The sequence below is a fragment of the Podarcis erhardii genome (assembly GCF_964252035.2).
Source record: "Podarcis erhardii genome assembly, chromosome: 6".
Classification (NCBI taxonomy): Eukaryota; Metazoa; Chordata; class Lepidosauria; order Squamata; family Lacertidae; genus Podarcis; species Podarcis erhardii.
This window is the reverse complement of record NC_138510.1, coordinates 78,704,715-78,721,943: the sequence shown is the minus strand read 5'-3', so window position 1 is coordinate 78,721,943 and position 17,229 is coordinate 78,704,715. Positions and strand designations below refer to the sequence as shown.

At 45.2% G+C, this 17,229-nt stretch overlaps 1 protein-coding gene across 1 annotated transcript in view; it reads left to right on the top strand.

The window, feature by feature from the left end:
- The first annotated feature begins 1,313 nt into the window (after positions 1-1,313).
- Positions 1,314-17,229, top strand: part of OLFM3 (olfactomedin 3) — a 167,364-nt gene continuing 151,448 nt past the window's right edge. Inside the window, exon 1 of the mRNA XM_081866024.1 lies at positions 1,314-1,865. Coding sequence (XP_081722150.1) covers positions 1,797-1,865 — 69 coding nt within the window. The 5' untranslated portion in view covers positions 1,314-1,796. The remainder of the gene's footprint in view (positions 1,866-17,229) is intronic.

The following is a 17,229-nucleotide window of genomic DNA, read 5'->3' as shown; positions in this document are numbered from 1 at the left end:
AGAAATGTTGGAGGCTATAGCAGGATGTCCCTGTGTTCATTGGAGAAATAGTGGGGGGTATGGAGTTATGTGACCCCTCAGCCAAGGAGAGAGGTAACTATAGAAACTTTACAATACATTTGAAGGCAGCCCTGTATAGGTATTTCTCCCCCCCCCCCCCGATGTTTAATGTTTTGGTGTGTTTTTATATATGTTGGAAGCTGCCTGGGGTGGCTGGGGCAACCCAGTCAAATGGGTGGGGTAAGAATAAAACAGCAGCAGAAGCAGCAGCATAGGACGTCCCTATTTTCATTGGAGAAATATTGGAGGATATGGAATAGGATGTCCCTATTTTCATTGGGAAAATGTTGGAGGGTATGGAATAGAACGTCCCTATTTTCATGGGATAAATATTGGAGAGAATGGAATGGAACGTCCCTATTTTCATCAGAGAAATGTTGGAGGCTATGCATGAATGTGTCTAATCCTCATTTAAATTTACCTGTCTTCCAGCATCTCACGACTACCCTCATCTTCGCAGCATCTACTGCCTGGGATGACTGCCCTCTGTTCTCCCTAATGGTAGGGAGACCCTGAAATTGTAGCAAGGATTGGCAAGAGTGGAGAATCTTGGATGACATGGAATAGAACATCCCTATTTTCATGGGATAAATGTTGGAGAGAATGCAACAGGACGTCCCTCTTTTCGTCAGGAAAATATTGGAGGGTATGGAATAGGACATTCCTATTTTCTTTGGAGATGAGGGCACAAGGAGAAGGGGACGACCGAGGACGAGATGGTTGGACAGTGTTCTCGAAGCTACCAGCATGAGTTTGACCAAACTGCGGGAGGCAGTGGAAGACAGGAGTGCCTGGCGTGCTCTGGTCCATGGGGTCACGGAGAGTCGGACACCACTAAACGACTAAACAACAACAACAATTTTCATCGGGGAAATGTTGGAGGGCAGGGGATAGACCATCCCTATTTTCATGGGGGAGATGTTGGAGGGTATGGACCCTCCAAGGATCCCTATTTTCTAGGGAGTTCTGGATTCGCAGAAGCCACCCCGTTTTTTGACTTGATCCCACTTTTCCTTAGGACATCCCTATCTGCGTGGGAGAAATGTTGCAAGGCACCTCGAGGTCTCCAGAGGGGTTGTGGGTGGGCTAAGAAGTCAGGACTGACCCCTCAGCGCCCACCCCACACCGTCCCTCTGCGTGCGCCCCCCCCCCCACTAACCACGGCCTCTGGCGCTGACCAGCTGCCTCCCTGACCCCCACCCCCGCCCCCAGGGCTCGGTGATGTCACATCCGCCGGTCAGCCCTGCGCAGCGCCCGCCTGGCGCTCTCCGGAGTCAGGAGGGGACCGGCAAACTTTTCTTCTCCCTCCTTTCTCCCCCTGGCAGGGTGGGCTGGCCGCTGTGACGGCGGAGGGAGGAAGGGGGCGGAGAGGCGGCTGTGGCGGGGCGTGCGCGACGCGGCCCGCCCGCTTCCCCCTGCCCTCTCGCCGGCTGGCTCTCTCCATCTCTCTCCCTCCGCCTGGACTGGGCGCCCCCTCCCGCCGCCGCGCTCCCTCCTCGCTCCGAGAAGGATGCCTGCGGAATGAATGAGCGTCCCCCGGGCTGCTGCTGCTGCTGCCGCCGCCTCCCGCTGCCGCCTTCTCCTGGCTGTGGCAGGCGGGCGTGCAGAAAGTGGCACTGACGAGAGGGGTCCCTGCAGTGACTGATGAAGGAGAGGCTGAGCAGGGAGGAGGAGGAGGAGAAGAAGAAGAAGAGGAAGAGCAGCAGCAGCAGCAGCCCAGCAGCCCCGGGAGCAGCATGCAGCCCTCCGCCAGCATCCTCAACCTCTTGCTCGTGGCTCTCTTGGCCGGCTTGGACCCTTCCAAGGTAGGAGATGCAGGAGGAAGGACCCTCCGCAAACATTGCCCGTTCTCTTTCTCGCCTCTGGAACTACTAGTTGACCCCCTTCCTGCGATATTTCCTTAAGTTCTTAAAATCATAATCATGCCCCCACTGTTTTAATGGGGCAGGCATTGGGGGATTTGGGGATTGTATATACTGTATATATACCTGCTTCTTTGCTTCCCAGCGCATCCTTTTTGTCTTCCTAGCCATGGGTGCGCTGTAGTTTTTGCCAGAAGGGGAGGGGATGGATGGAGTGGGGCTTTCCGCAAACACAGCCTGGGCTGCTTTTTTCCGTCTTGTTTGAAAAGGCAGTGTGTGTGTGTGTGTGTGTGTGTGTACGCGCGCGTTCACCTTGCAATGTTGGAAAGTGGTCAATAAGGCAAACAGCAGAGGGGCACTGCAGGATGCCTTCCCCCAAACAGTTGAAAGGATGAGGATGCTCTCTCTCTCTCTCTCTCTCTCTCTCACACACACACACACACACACAGACAAACATCCTATCCAGTCTAATAACAAAGCGGACACTGGGTGGTACCCAGCTAAATCCTGCTCAGAAGAGACCCCTTGAAGGAAGCCCCTTGAATTCAGGGGGTCTCCTGCGAATACGGCTAATGTTTCCTTGCACCCTTTCTTCCTGGATGACTTGCTCTGGTTGTGTTGTTGGGTATCCCTCCCTCTCCCTCCCCCTCCCCCAAATCTTACTATACAAGTTTTGTTGACGATCACCCACATGGAAAGGAGACGGGTGTTGGATATAGCTTAGAACACTAGGAATGCTGCGACTGGCTTTCCCCATGGACAATGTCTTATCTGTTGAACTCTGGAAGCTGTCCCAGCCTTAGCTGGAAATGACACCAGAACAGCCTCGCCGTGGACAAGGGATGGGTTTATTCATAGCGATCAAGGGATGCATAAAATCTGTAGCCCTTTGGAATCATGGGGAGAAGCATCCCTCCAGAGGAAGAATAAAGGCATGTGCCTTTATATTGCAGAAGAGGAAGGGGGAGGAAGGTTGGGCTTCTCCCTTCCACTAGTCATGTGCAATTGCAATTGCAATTGCCCTCAGGTTCTAGAGAAGCATCATCACCACCATTATTTTCCCCCAGTTACATTTGTGAGAGCAAATAAGCTTTGCTCTGCAGTTGAATGACAGCCCCTTAAAAACACACAAAAAAATGATGCTGCCTGGCTTGGGCTGGGAATTTGAAAAACCATTCCATCAGACCTTGAAAATGAGACTTGTCGAAAGCCATTAGTAAGAGATGAGTGAAGTCCAGTAGGCCTGGCGACTGCATGTGCTGTTCAGCACAAACCTGAAGCCTCGGAGTGGAAGATTTGCACTGTGTGCTGCCTCTGGATGACTTGATGCCTATCTGCTGATATAAAATACCCATTGTGGGCCCCTCCGTGGTGTGTGTGGTCTCCACACTGCATGCCGGTGAATGCTTTACGGAGGCACTGAAGTGCCAAACAAGGAGTGTGGACTATTTTCGGGGCTTGTAAACAGCATTTTGTGTTTTGATGGATGTCAGAATTGCTCACATCAAAAGCATGTAATCTAGGGTGTTCAGCTTAAATATAGAAACAATCTTCAAACTGGCAATTGAGCTGAAACTTCAGATTGGTTTACTGGGGGGAGCACGATTTAGGTATGGGGACATGGGAAAAGCCATGAATTGTAAATACCGCACAAACATTTCTTGTAGAAAATGTGTGTTTGCAGTAGTGCTGATTTTATGAAAGCATGGAGTCCTTTTGCAGACCAGCAATTTGTAGAAACAGTTTTGATAAAAGTGACTATTGATGCATTCTATGTTTAAGGTTAAAAAGGAAAGCAGCTCAGGATTGTCTTGATCGTACTCTCTCTAGTTGTACTTTTAGGATCTCTTCATGTGTGTTGAGTCTTGGTATACTGAAAAAGAGTTTAGGGATTCCAACCTGGCAAGCATTTTAGCCTTAGCCGCTGGGTGAATGGACAGAAATTGTGCTCACAGCTTCTCAGATGCCTGTGTTGAGTTACATCTCTGTAAGATATATATATGTGGAAGAAAGCCATCCTATTTTCCTTCCAATCAATGTGTTCCTTTAAAAGAAGAGTTAGAGGCAAAACTGGACTGCCCCCCCCCCTTTTAGAAGATTAGTCGTTGGGCCACAAACATAAACTTCTTTTCTTTGGAGAAGTTCCACAGTGAGCTGGTGTGTTTGTCTTGTCTTGTTTTTAAAGTAACTTTAGGTTTTTTCCTGAACTGTTTGAAAAACTTTTTTTTATTTTTGCTGTTGTTAGCGACATATGTAAAAGGTGAAATGCTAATAATCCTGATGATGAGATTAATAATGTCAAGCGTGTTTCTGATCAGGGGCCCCTCCCCCAAAAAAATTTTTTTGAAAGGAATGGGGGGGGTGAGAGCTTTAATGCCCAGTACAGCTAGTTGTCCTCACTTTCCTCACCTGTAAAATGCATAGCTGTCAACTTTTACCTTTTTAAAAGGGAAATTCCCTTATTCTGAATAGGATTCCTCGCAAGAAAAGGGAAAAGTTGACAGCTATGGTAAAATGGCACTTAATGTTCTGTATTTCACACAGTTCTTCAGGCAGCAAATCAATATTTTCTAAAAGTGTTGTGAATAAGAATAACAACAAAGTACAGGATTGCTCCAGAATGAGAGGTTTGAGAGCTAGGGCAGAACCAAATGTTCCAAAGTTACCTCTAGAAACTGTGCTGAATCTGTTTTAGTAAACAACAACAAAACCCCAACCTCAAGAGTTCTGTGGCACCTTGAAATTGATACAGTTATTTTAGCATGAGCTTTCAGGAGCTGCTGCCCATTTCATCAAACAAATTAAGTGGCCAGAAAGTCTTTTGATCCCCATTCCCCACCCCCATATATATATAATGAAGAGGGAGAGGAGAGGGAGGGAGATGAGGCCAAAAAACAAAGGAACTGCAACAAGTTAGGAGCAAGCGTGACTGATCTGTGCAGAACACCAGTGGATTCAAGATTCAGTCAGATCAGGTTTGTTTGTTTGTTTGTTTGTTTCAGCAAAATTCAAGGTCAGTGTTGACATGCATGGAACAGTCTCCTAATGTTTCATTTCTAACTGAAAACCAGTTACTATTGCAGGTTGCAAGCTTATGCAGAGGAATGATGGAGGGAGAGACTGCTTCACTGCATGTTTATTTTTTTTTGGGGGGGGGGGTACTAAAAATTGCCTCCTCTCTGCTACTTTTGCACCCACAGGGGAAAAGAGGCTGGAATGCAGCTCTGCCCCCTCCCCACAAGTGAAAAACCAGCTTTTGCCATTTTGAGCAGAAAAGCTGGAGGATAAGTGCTAGCTCCTTTCCACCTGCCACATCTGCATCCCGAGGGCAGCCTCCTGCAGCTGTGTGCATTTGTTTATTTACCATTTCTCTTACAATGTCTAGTGTGGCCATTGGCAAAAAGTCTCCATGCCCGTGTTAGTAAGCCACCTGTTTCGATGAGCCAAAATGAGACTGGAAGTGGGAGGTCAGGACAAACTTTTCGGACTGTTTCGAACCTTTGTGGTAGCGTTTTCTTGCTATGCGGAGGTGATGGCAATGACTTTCCATTCTGTACACAGGGGCTTTAGGGGGGTATCAAAAAAGAGAGACTTAGGTGAAAACTATTTTTACATTGCAGAAGGGGAATCTCAGTCTGAACATCGTGCCTTGAGGATTCTTCTGGATGCAAATGGTGAAATGGAATTCTAATACAAAAATAAGATTTCCTAAGATTAAAGTTTTCACTTTAGCATAACTCTCCTGGAATTTTCTGAACCGAAGTAGAGAAAATACATAGAATCACAGAAGTGTAGATTGGAAGGGACCCTGAGGTTCATCCAGTCCATCCCCTGCAATGCAGGAAACCTAGATATATATGTAATTTGCAAGCTTCTTGAAGCAAAATGCCTTTCTCAAGTTTCTTACTGAATTCATGAATGCAAGTTTTCCAGTGAATTTCCAAGAGAGACATCTCAGACGTCTAATGGACAGAGTTGAGAAAGAGATTGCTTTTCTTCTTTCTTTCTTTCTTTCTTTCTTTCTTTCTTTCTTTCTTAAAGTCAGCAACGCTTATCAAATCACTTTGTTTTCTTGGGTGCAACTCTTCTCCCTTTAGGGTTATTATACTGTTTCATGCCGCCCCAGTCTCTGAGCAGTGCGAGATTCCAGGCTCTAAACCAGAGTTTGTGTTTCCTTTTGCAATGAGACACAGCGGAGACTGTGGTGTCCTTATGATACATGGTTTATTTACACATATATACAATGGGATTCAAACAGAAATCAAACCGGCCTCAGATGTTGCTCTGACTCTCTCACATCACTGCAAACTCTCAACTCAGACTTTGTCCTTCTAACTCTCTCTGAGTTGAGGGAGGGGCCACACCCATTTCCCATCTCGCACAGAGCCCCCTTTGCTTTGTTCTCTTAATTGCCCTTCATTTCAGCATAGGGATATAGCCTGGCTTCAGTGCAACCAAGTGAAGATACCTGGGAGCCAGAATGGCCCCTGACATCTCCACCGTTTGAAGGTGCATGCCTGGAGATTGTTGGATCTGGACTGTTTTTGTACACTTATGCCCCATCCTGTGTAATTCTATTAATTGTATTTTATCTGGAAAACTGGAATGGATTTCTGGAACCAAAATGCTTTCTTTCTGTGCAGCCTCAGCAGGAGCAGTCACTATTAAGAAAAAGAGGTTGGAATGGGCCAATATTCCAACTGCCCCTGGATCAAGAGACTTTTCTCCTTTAAGTCTTCAAAGCTCTCAACCTGTAATCTGAACTAACCATATGTCGAACTGAGAATCAATCACAGTCAGTCCATCATTTGAAAAATAAGACTTTAGAGCCATTTTGTCTCAAAATGGCAGCTAGACACTCCATTTTGGTGACTGTAACCTGGGTTTAAGGAGCCCTTTGGCCCCCTTCTTATATATCTGAGTTTCTAACACTGTCTGGTTTACATTTTGACATTAAGGGTTAGAAGAATCTCGCATACAGCTTCTCTCAAGCCCCCACCCCCTGTCTCCTATACTCATAACAATCCTTTACAGCTGGAGATAAGGGAAAGTAGTGACAGTGATACACAAATCCCCCAAAGACAGTGTCAGATCATCAGATAAACTTGCACTTATCTGCAAATAGTATCTATGCCTAACTCATTGCCTGACATAATCCACTTGCAGCCTTCTGATGTGTGTCACATCAGAGAATGTTGGATGGCATTGCTCTTTGAAGGTGCATCAAGAAGGTACACAGAATCATCACTCTGAATCCATCGTTGTTCTTCATCAAGAGGCATCGGCTGGATTCTTAGAATCCTGCAATAATTTCCAAGAAGTCAGCAGAATAAGGCATCTAAATGCTTCAGTGCTGGCAAAGTTTTAGGTCCTTTAAGGTTAAACAGTAGGAAAGTGTTTGTGTATCGCCACCTCATGGTGATCTATGTTACTGGGGCGGGTGGGGGGGGGACCCTAATTAAGGTCTTTGCACACTGGCTCCATTTTTATTGAGTTAACTTATTTTCTAGAGAGGTGTGATTTCAGGGCTAGGTTAAATCACCTATTTCAGCACAGCAAACTATTGACTGCACTTAGACATTAATGAAAAAGAAGCACTAATTAATTCTGCAGGTTTTTTTAATGCTGATGAATGCGCACCAGTTTTATTTCGATACTCCGGCTGAAATGCAGTGTGTATTAATTAGCCACTGATTAGAATTTCCATTTTTAGAATAATATATATGGAAGTATATATATATTTCTCATTTGATGATGCACTTCAGGGACTCTTTCCCCTCCTCTACATGCTGTTGAGATACTGGAAGGGGTGGGATACTGAGACTGGAGGTGGGGATGCTAGTCTTTTACACAACGATTTGATATATTTTGAAGGAAGGAAATGTTCAAGATCTGGAAATTCCTAAGTGTCACTGCTAGATGGCATCTCTGTGCTATTTTTTGGAAAGCAGAATGCTACTTCTGACCTTGGTAGGCTTGAGCTACGGAGATCACTCAAGGCAAGCCATCATTCAATCATAACCAATTCGTCACTCTGGGCAAACAGAAGGAAACCTTTCTAAGTTGAGTAACACCAAGCTGCAAAGGGAAATATTGCCATGTAGAAGGGTTATTACAGTCTTCCCAGCCCTTGCAAGTGAGGAGTTTTCCAGTGCTTACATGGAATTCCTCTGCCTGCAAGAGGCTTTCCATGCATTTCAGTCGAAGGGTTGCTGCATGTACACAAGTGGATGTGTGTGTACAGAGACACTGGTTCCTTTGAAGTGAATGAACGAGGCCTGCACCTCTTTGGTATGCAACGCTGTAACACCACCAAAGTTCCTGGACTAGGTGGTAGCTTTCTTTGCAAAATATTAATCTGGGCACTAGTAGCTAGGGACTTCCGAGGCACATGGCAAAACTCTGTCCTGGAAACAGGACCAGCTCCAGGTTTTAGAGGGAGCCTTGCAAGAGATCTTTAGTGGGCAGGCACCTCTCCCCATCTTTACAGTCACTCTCATTTTTCTCTGGGTTCAGCCCACATCTTTTCTCAGAGAGAAAGGGGAAACAAATGAGCATGCAGCGGCCCCTTCCATTCCAGAGTGATGTGTGCATGGGCATGTGAAATCTACTCCATGTCTTCAGTTTTTATGAGAAGTGCCACTTCACGTTTTATTTATGGCTCAATGAATGTACAGGGTAGACCCACCTGGTATCATGGGCCTCAACCAAGAGAGGAGGAGGAGGAGGAGGAGGAGGAGGAGGAGGAGGAGGAGGAGGAGGAGTTTGGACTTGATATCTCACCTTTCACTTTCCTTAAGGAGTCTCAAAGCGGCTAATAATCTCCCTTCCCTTCCTTCCCCACAACAAACACTCTGTGAGGTGAGTGAGGTTGAGAGACTTCAGAGAAGTGTGACTAGCCCAAGATCACCCAGCAGCTGCATGTGGAGGAGCGGGGAAGCGAACCCAGATCACCAGATTATGAGTCCACCGCTCTTAACCACTACACCACGTTGGCTCTGTTTGGAGAGCCTTTGGAGGTGGATCCCCCAAAGCTACTGCTTTCCAAGGAAAAGTTCAACTCACTCTCTGGTCTTTCCTGAATGGGGAAGCTCACCCTAGATTCTACACCCTGCCCCCTGAATCTCAGGGAAGTACTGCTACCCCTCAGACTCTTGAGGAACATGGTTTAGACTTCTCCAAGGAATGGGAAGGCCCTGAGGAACGTTCCTTAATGAAGTCACCACAACTCCAAACTTTACCCTTTTTCTAAAATGTTACCGGCCCCATAAGATGGGCAGATGCAGAACTTGAATTAATGGAGTTTTGAGACTGACTCTCCGGGCCAGACTATAAACCCTGGCAGTTGCTCCAGGCCAGTGTTGACATATCTTGTATGTATTCCTGCATTAACTGCTAGGTGCAGTTAAGAACCCAAGTGCATAGTATTTGGATTAGCATGGCCCAATGTCCTAAATCAGAGCTAGCCACCAGCTTTGCCTCTTTCAATCTCACCTGACCCATCAGCTTCCCATGTTGGTGGAACGCATGAGAAAGACTCACAGTTGAAGACCCTGAAAGGTTTAATTTTACATTCCTGTTTCTATCACAGCTGGCTTTCTAAATCTGATTTGATTGCCTGCATCCTCCTCAGCTCATGAATAGTGAGTGAGGAGAGGCCAGGACCCTCAGCAAGTTTCAAAACAGCTGAGATTACATTGCAAAAAGCCTTTGAGTGACTTGGATATGGTCTTAGATATGGACAGGACTGCATTATGAAAAGCTTTGGATCACCTTGGATCCAGACTAAGTTATTTGAACTGGGATCCCACTAAAAGTCAATGGGATATGAGTCATACCAAGCATGTCCCAATGGAACCTAAATTTAATTGACCTAGTCTGAAACCAACCCGATGCATTTAAGATACTTTGCTGTGGTTTTTTGTATGCTTCATAAGGATCTGGTGTTAGGTTCTTAGGAATAATCACACCATGGTCTGAAACACAGTGAATGGGAGCTGACCTCTCTCTTCTCCCTAAATGGTGCCACTATGGGACTTCCCTTACTTATATTAGTAAGACTGGCAACCATTTGTACACAGAGAAATAAATTGGAGCTATGCAAGAGTTCTACTAGTTATCTGAGTTAACTGAACTTGCATAAGCCTCCATAGGCTTGTTTAACATGAGCGAGTCAACACAGATAACTAGTAGATCTTGTATAGCTCCTATTTATTTCAGTATGCAAACTTCTTGCTTACAGGGAGTGGGTGGGTGTGGGGGATTCCCTGGTCCTGAATGGGGTAACTGTGCCCCTGAAGGACCAGGTGCGCAGCCTGGGAGTCATTTTGGACTCACAGCTGTCCATGGAGGCGCAGGTTAACTCTGTGTCCAGGGCAGCTGTCTACCAGCTCCACCTGGTACGCAGGCTAAGACCCTACCTGCCCGCGGACTGTCTCGCCAGAGTGGTGCCTGCTCTGGTTATCTCCTGCTTGGACTACTGCAATACGCTCTACGTGGGGCTACCTTTGAAGGTGACCCGGAAACTGCAATTAATCCAGAATGCGGCAGCTAGACTGGTGACTGGGAGTGGCCGCTGGGACCACATAACACCGGTTCTGAGAGATCTGCATTGGTTCCCAGTATGTTTCCGAGCATGATTCAAAGGTTGGTGCTGACCTTTAAAGCCCTAAACGGCCTCGGTCCTGTATACCTGAAGGAGCGTCTCCACCCCCATCGTTAAGCCCGGACACTGAGATCCAGCGCCGAGGGCCTTCTGGCGGTTCCCTCATTGCGAGAAGTGAAGATACAGGGAACCAGACAGAGGGCCTTCTCGGTAGTGGCACCCACCATGTGGAACGCCCTCCCTTCAGATGTCAAAGAGATAAACAACTACCTGACATTCAGAAGACATCTGAAGGCAGCCCTGTTCAGGGAAGTTTTTAATATCTAATGCTGTACTGTTTTTAATACTTGATTGGGAGCCGCCCAGAGTGGCTGGAGAAACTCAGCCAGATGGGCGGGGTATAAATAATAAAAAATTATTATTATTATTATTATTATTATTATTATTATTATTATTATTATTATTACTGCATCTTTGACCACATCTAGTACTGTTCCTTTAAAACAAGGGTGGGAAACTTTGACTCCCCAGATGTTATTGGACTGCATCTTCCATCATCCCTGACCATCGGCCATGTTCTTTCAGACTGATGGAAGTTGTAGTCCAACAACAACAACAACAACAACAACAACAACAACAACAACAACAACATGCAAATAGAGTGTTTCAGGGGTATGTGCGTCATTAGCTTCTTTGAGTAAGAGAAAATGAGGAGCAGCCTTGTACTGAGTCAGGCTATTGGTCTATCTATCTCAGTATTGTCCACACTGACTGGTAGAGGGTCTCCAGAGCTTCAAACCAAGAGTTTTAATCTTAGCTGCACCTGCCAGGTGTCAGGGACCATGCTGAGAAGGGCTGCACTGAGGAGGAATAGTGGAAGTCACCCCCTCCCCCTGATCCTGAATCTTCCCAGGAACAAGAAGACAGTGTAGATATGGGACAGTAGTTTGCAGAGGGGCATAGTTCAGAGGGCAGAAGCTGGGGTATACTGGATGGGGAACAGCTAGAAAAAGAAGCACTGGGAGAGAGAGGGTTAACAGATTCACAGTCATTTGACAGCATTCCTCAACCGCTCTCCCCAAGGTCGAGAAGAGCTCAGGAAGTCTCAGAACAGAAAGCACAGACGGTATAAGCTCAGATGACAAGACGTAGTTTAATGGGGGGTAAGCCTTAATTGGGACATGGGTGGTGCTGTGGGTTAAACCACAGAGCCCAGGACTTGTTGATCAGAAGGTTGGCGGTTCGAATCCCCGTGACGGGGTGAGCTCCCGTTGCTCAGTCCTTCTCCTGCCAACCTAGCAGTTCGAAAGCACGTCAAAGTGCAAGTAGATAAATAGGTACCACTCTGGCGGGAAGGTAAACGGCATTTCTGTGCGCTGCTCTGGTTTGCCAGAAGTGGCTTAGTCATACTGGCCACATGAACCGGAAGCTGTATGCCGGCTCCCTCGGCCAATAAAGCGAGATGAGCGCTGCAACCCCAGAGTCGGCCACGACTGGACCTAATAGTCAGGAGTCCCTTTACCTTTAAGCCTTAATTGGGAGCATCACCATTCTGGGTAGTTGCTTTCTTTTGTCTCTCACTGTGTTTATTAAAGAAACTAACTGACAAGACTTTCCTTTTGTTTGATCTGTTTATCTACTGCCATGGGGCGGGGGGAAAAGCTGATTCCCTGAAGCCTGACACCAGAGATTGAACCTGGAACCCTCTGAACTACAGCTTTTCCCCTAGCAGTGTACAAGAACACTAAATCAATAAATGGCTTTTGGACAGCATTTCGCCTGGTGAGTCATAAAGTGTACAGGTCTGGAATAAACCATGACACGCAGGGCAATCCTGTGCACTTTTATGCAAACCTACTCTGCACAGTGAATCATTCTCTCAGTTACCCATTTACCTGGAATAAAACCCATTGCATTTCATAGAACTTGCTTCTGAGTACAGGACTGCACTGTTAGTATACTAAGTGTAATCAAATAGAGCAGATCTATGAGCAAACTGATATAAAATGTGTGACAATGTGATTTGGGGGTTTTAAGGCCAGAAAATAACAAAGTAAGATTTGTCTTTGGGGAAATAAAAGTCTCATTTCCCCTAAACCAAGCAATGATGGTGTGTGACACTAGATTGTTCCAGCTTCCTATCATAGTGATTAAGTGAGGCTGTTATCTTGCAGTTTGTTTGTAGGGATGAATATTAATGCTGAGGAATGGTACACATGCTTTTCCCCCTTTACTCAGAACTACTTAGCAGGCTCCCTGCTCAGATCTTGAGTAGCAGAACTTAAATGTTGGGACCTATAGGTAAACATACCATGATAAACATATGGGTAGATGCTTGACAAAGCCTGTGCCCATTTAACACCATGGAGTGGGATTCAACATTGTGCTATAATAATAATAATAATAATAATAATAATAATAATAATAATAATAATTTGTTTATTTATTATTTCTACCCCGCCCATCTGGCTGAGTTTCCTCCAGCCACTCTGGGCGGCTCCCAATCGAGTGTTAAAAACAATACAGCATTAAATATTAAAAACTTCCCTAAACAGGGCTGCCTTCAGATGTCTTTAAAAAATAGGTTAGCTGCTTATTTCCACAGGGCGGGCACCACTACTGAGAAGGCCCTCTGCCTGGTTTCCTGTAACTTGGCTTCTCGCAGTGAGGGAACCGCCAGAAGGCCCTCGGTGCTGGACCTCAGTGTCTGGGCAGAACGATGGGGGTGCAGACGCTCCTTCAGGTATACAAGACCGGGGCCATTTAGGGCTTTAAAGGTCAGCACCAACACTTTGAATTGTGCTCAGAAACATACTGGGAGCCAATGAAGATCTTTCAGGACCAGTGTTATGTGGTCCCAGTGGTCACTCCCAGTAACCAGTCTAGCTGCCGCATTCTGGATTAATTTCAGTTTCCGGGTCACCTTCAAAGGTAGCCCCACGTAGAGAGTATTGCAGTAGTCCAAGTGGGAGATAACTAGAGCAAACAGTAACCAAAAATATCCAAAACAGTCAAACATCCATCATAAAAAATTCCCTATATAGGGCTGCCAGTATTAAAGCTCATACAGGTACTTAAAGGTATGAAGTCACACCAGTGTAATCAACTACTCTAAATGGCAGGCTTGCGTCCTAGTCTCATGCAAGAACCTTTCATTCATTCATTTTAATTGTATGCCACTTCCACCCCACCCACCCCCCGGCAAAAAAAAAAAAATCCTGCTCAAAACGGCTTACAACAAAGAAACAGGGATGTGTTTGAAACAAACACGACAAAAGCAATTCCATAATAGCATGGCAACACAGTAACCTAGTGACAATTTCATAATAACTTGGCAAAACGATAGTCACTTAGTAACAGTGTCAGTATAACTTAGCAAAACAATAGTAACGTAGTAACAATTTCATAGCAGCGTGGCAAAACAGTAAAATTGTAACATTTCATGATAACATGGCAAAACAAAACTATAATAACATACCAAAAAAACCCCACACACTTCAATATTATAAATATAACTAGTTTAAACATGTAAAGGTAAAGGTAAAGGTAAAGGGACCCCTGACCATTAGGTCCAGTCATGGCCGACTCTGGGGTTGTGGCGCTCATCTCGCTTTATTGGCTGAGGGAGCCGGCGTACAGCTTCCAGGTCATGTGGCCAGCATGACTAAGCCGCTTCTGGCGAACCAGAGCAGCGCACGGAAACGCCGTTTACCTTCCCGCCGGAGCTGTACCTATTGATATACTTGCACTTTGAGGTGCTTTCGAACTACTAGGTTGGCAGGAGCAGGGACCGAGCAACGGGAGCTCACCCCGTGGCGGGGATTCGAACCGCCAACCTTCTGATCAGCAAGTACTAGGCTCTGTGGTTTAACCCACAGCGCCACCCACGTCCCTAGTTTAAACATGTAGCAATAGCAAAAATAACAAGAGAGCTTCACAGTTTCACCCTAGTCTTAGAAACACCCCTTCCCTGTTGCTGAGCTTTCCCATCCTTCCTTCTAGGGATTGTAGACCTGAGACTTTCTGCATTCAAAGCACATACTCTAAAACCATTTCAGCTTTGTGCCTCAGCTTGAACCTAGTATAAGGAAAGTGATGGGGTGCCAGAGATTGCTAATGCCTTTTTCCTTTTCTTGGGCCAAATGTTTTGTTTAACTTGCATCCAGCCCTCCCCTATGATGGCTGTGAAACAATTACCTTTGTTAAGCAAAGTTGAACTGAAAACTGATGTGGTGTCTAAGAGCCTGAACTATTGACTGGGAAGTTGTTGGTTTGAATCTGCCATCAATAGGTACCATATTTTTTGCTCTATAAGACTCACTTTTTCCCTCCTAAAATGTAAGGGGAAATGTGTGTGCGTCTTATGGAGCGAATGCAGGCTGCGCAGCTATCCCAGAAGCCAGAATAGCAAGAGGGATTGCTGCTTTCACTGCGCAGCGATCCCTCTTGCTGTTCTGGCTTCTGAGATTCAGAATATTTTTTTTCTTGTTTTCCTCCTCCAAAAACTAGGTGTGTCTTATAGAGCGAAAAATACGGTACTTCTCTCTCAGCCTCAGCCCTTCCATCTGCAGCATGGGCAACAATGATGAAGATCTCAGGGTGGTTCACAGCATATAAATACAAAATAAAAATACACAATAAGAACAATAACAGAAACAAACCACCCATAACCCCTCACTTTTACATCTCTTAAAAATGCACATGAAGCTCTTTGAACACTTGGAAAATACTGCATAAAGCATTATTATTGGTATTATTAGAAACATGGCCGCCACACACCAAAATTGGCACTTGGGTTATTATTATTATTTTTTAATAATAATATTTATTGAGTTTTACAAAAAAAAAAAGGTTTACAGAAACAGAAAAAAACACAAAAAACCCACAAGAAAACAGAAAGAAAAATTTAAAAAGAAAAATTAAAAATCATTTTTTTCAAATATCATACCATTCATTAACTTATTTTCATGACTTCCTCACATCTCCCTTTTTTGTATTCCATTTAGAAGTTTAATCAGCAAATTCATATCCTCTTATTTTACCCTTAATTATTTATCCTCACAAATTATAACTTCTAATCATATTGCTAGAACCACTTCGTTTCATTTCAACATCATTCACATTCAAAAATTTTGCAGTGTTTCTGTAAATACATTTTAAATTTCTTCCAGACTTCTTCCACCGACTCTTCTCCCTGGTCTCGGATTCTGCCAGTCATTTCCGCCATCTCCATGTACTCCATCACTTGCATCTGCCAATCTTCCAGAGTGGGTACATCCTGTGTCTTCCAATGCTTTGCAATAAGGATTCTCGCTGCTGCACTTGGGTTATTTTTACCTATTTCTCACTACTTACATGGAGGCATTGAGCCTAGATGCCCAGAAGTAGTAAGACTGGAGGATGTATTTTAATTTGGCTCGCTTGCCTTACATTCCCAATGGGGTGCTAGGGAGGCCACAGCGCTGCTGGCTACTGAACATTTTGTGCCGTGCTGCAGGAGCGTGTATGTTGAACGATATGAGATAATGTCTGGTTAGGTTGTCAGTGCACAACGTATGAGACCATTCTATTTGCGAGTCAGGTGGCTCCTTGCTAAGATAGGCTTACAGAGTTGCACTGGACAGTTTTTCAAAATAGGTGTCTTCAATTCATCTTGTCAGAATATTGTGCCCCCATCAGCCACTGAATAACTTAACTATGACAAACAGACACAACAGTACAAGCATCTTTTAATACAGGAGCCCAAGAAACATTTCCTCCACCCCAATAAGTTTAAAATGTTACCTTTTTATTCTTTTTTTTTAATGGATGTTGCCTATGCAGTGGGTGTATGTGGCTATGTTTATAATGCAGCAATTGCAACTGTCACACATTACCTTGAAGATTAAAAAACCTCATAAGTCAGCTATTACAACATATGCACGGGGGTAATTCTGTAACTGCAATGCAAACAACAGATGAATCTACCAGTTGCATTAATTCCCCTTCCCTGCCCCCACCCTGTGCCTTCTTCCTGAGAGTAGCAGTTGCAGACAATTGGGGATCACATTGTGTGTGTGTGTGATAAATTCAGGATACCATGTAACCAATCAGATCTGGCTATAGTGACCACACTGTAATGCCGATTCGGAGCGAGGGCAACGCTTTTTGCAACACGGTGCCCTTACTCTGAGTGAGAGTCAGGCTGTCTGCACATTACCAACTTAAATAATAATAGTAGTAGTAGTAGTAGTAGTAATTTTTATTTATACCCCGCCCATCTGGCTGGGTTTCCCCAACCACTCTGGGTGGCTTCCAACAGAAAACTAAAATACAATAACCTATTAAACATTAAAAGCTTCCCTAAACAGGGCTGCCTTCAGATTTCTTCTAAAAGTCTGGTAGTTGTTTTTCTCTTTGACATCTGGTGGGAGGGCGTTCTACAGGGTGGGTGCCACTGCCGAGAAGGCCCTCTGCCTGGTTCCCTGTAACTTGGCTTCTCGCAGTGAGGAAACTGCCAGAAGGCCCTCAGTGCTGGACCTCAGCGTCCAGGCAGAACGATAGGGGTGGAGATGCTCCTTCAGGTATACTGGACCGAGGCCATTTAGGGCTTTAAAGGTCAGCACCAACACTTTGAATTGTGCTCAGAAATGTACTGGGAGCCAGTGTAGGTCTTTCAAGACCAGTGTTATATGGTCCCAGCAGCTGCTCCCAGTCACCAGT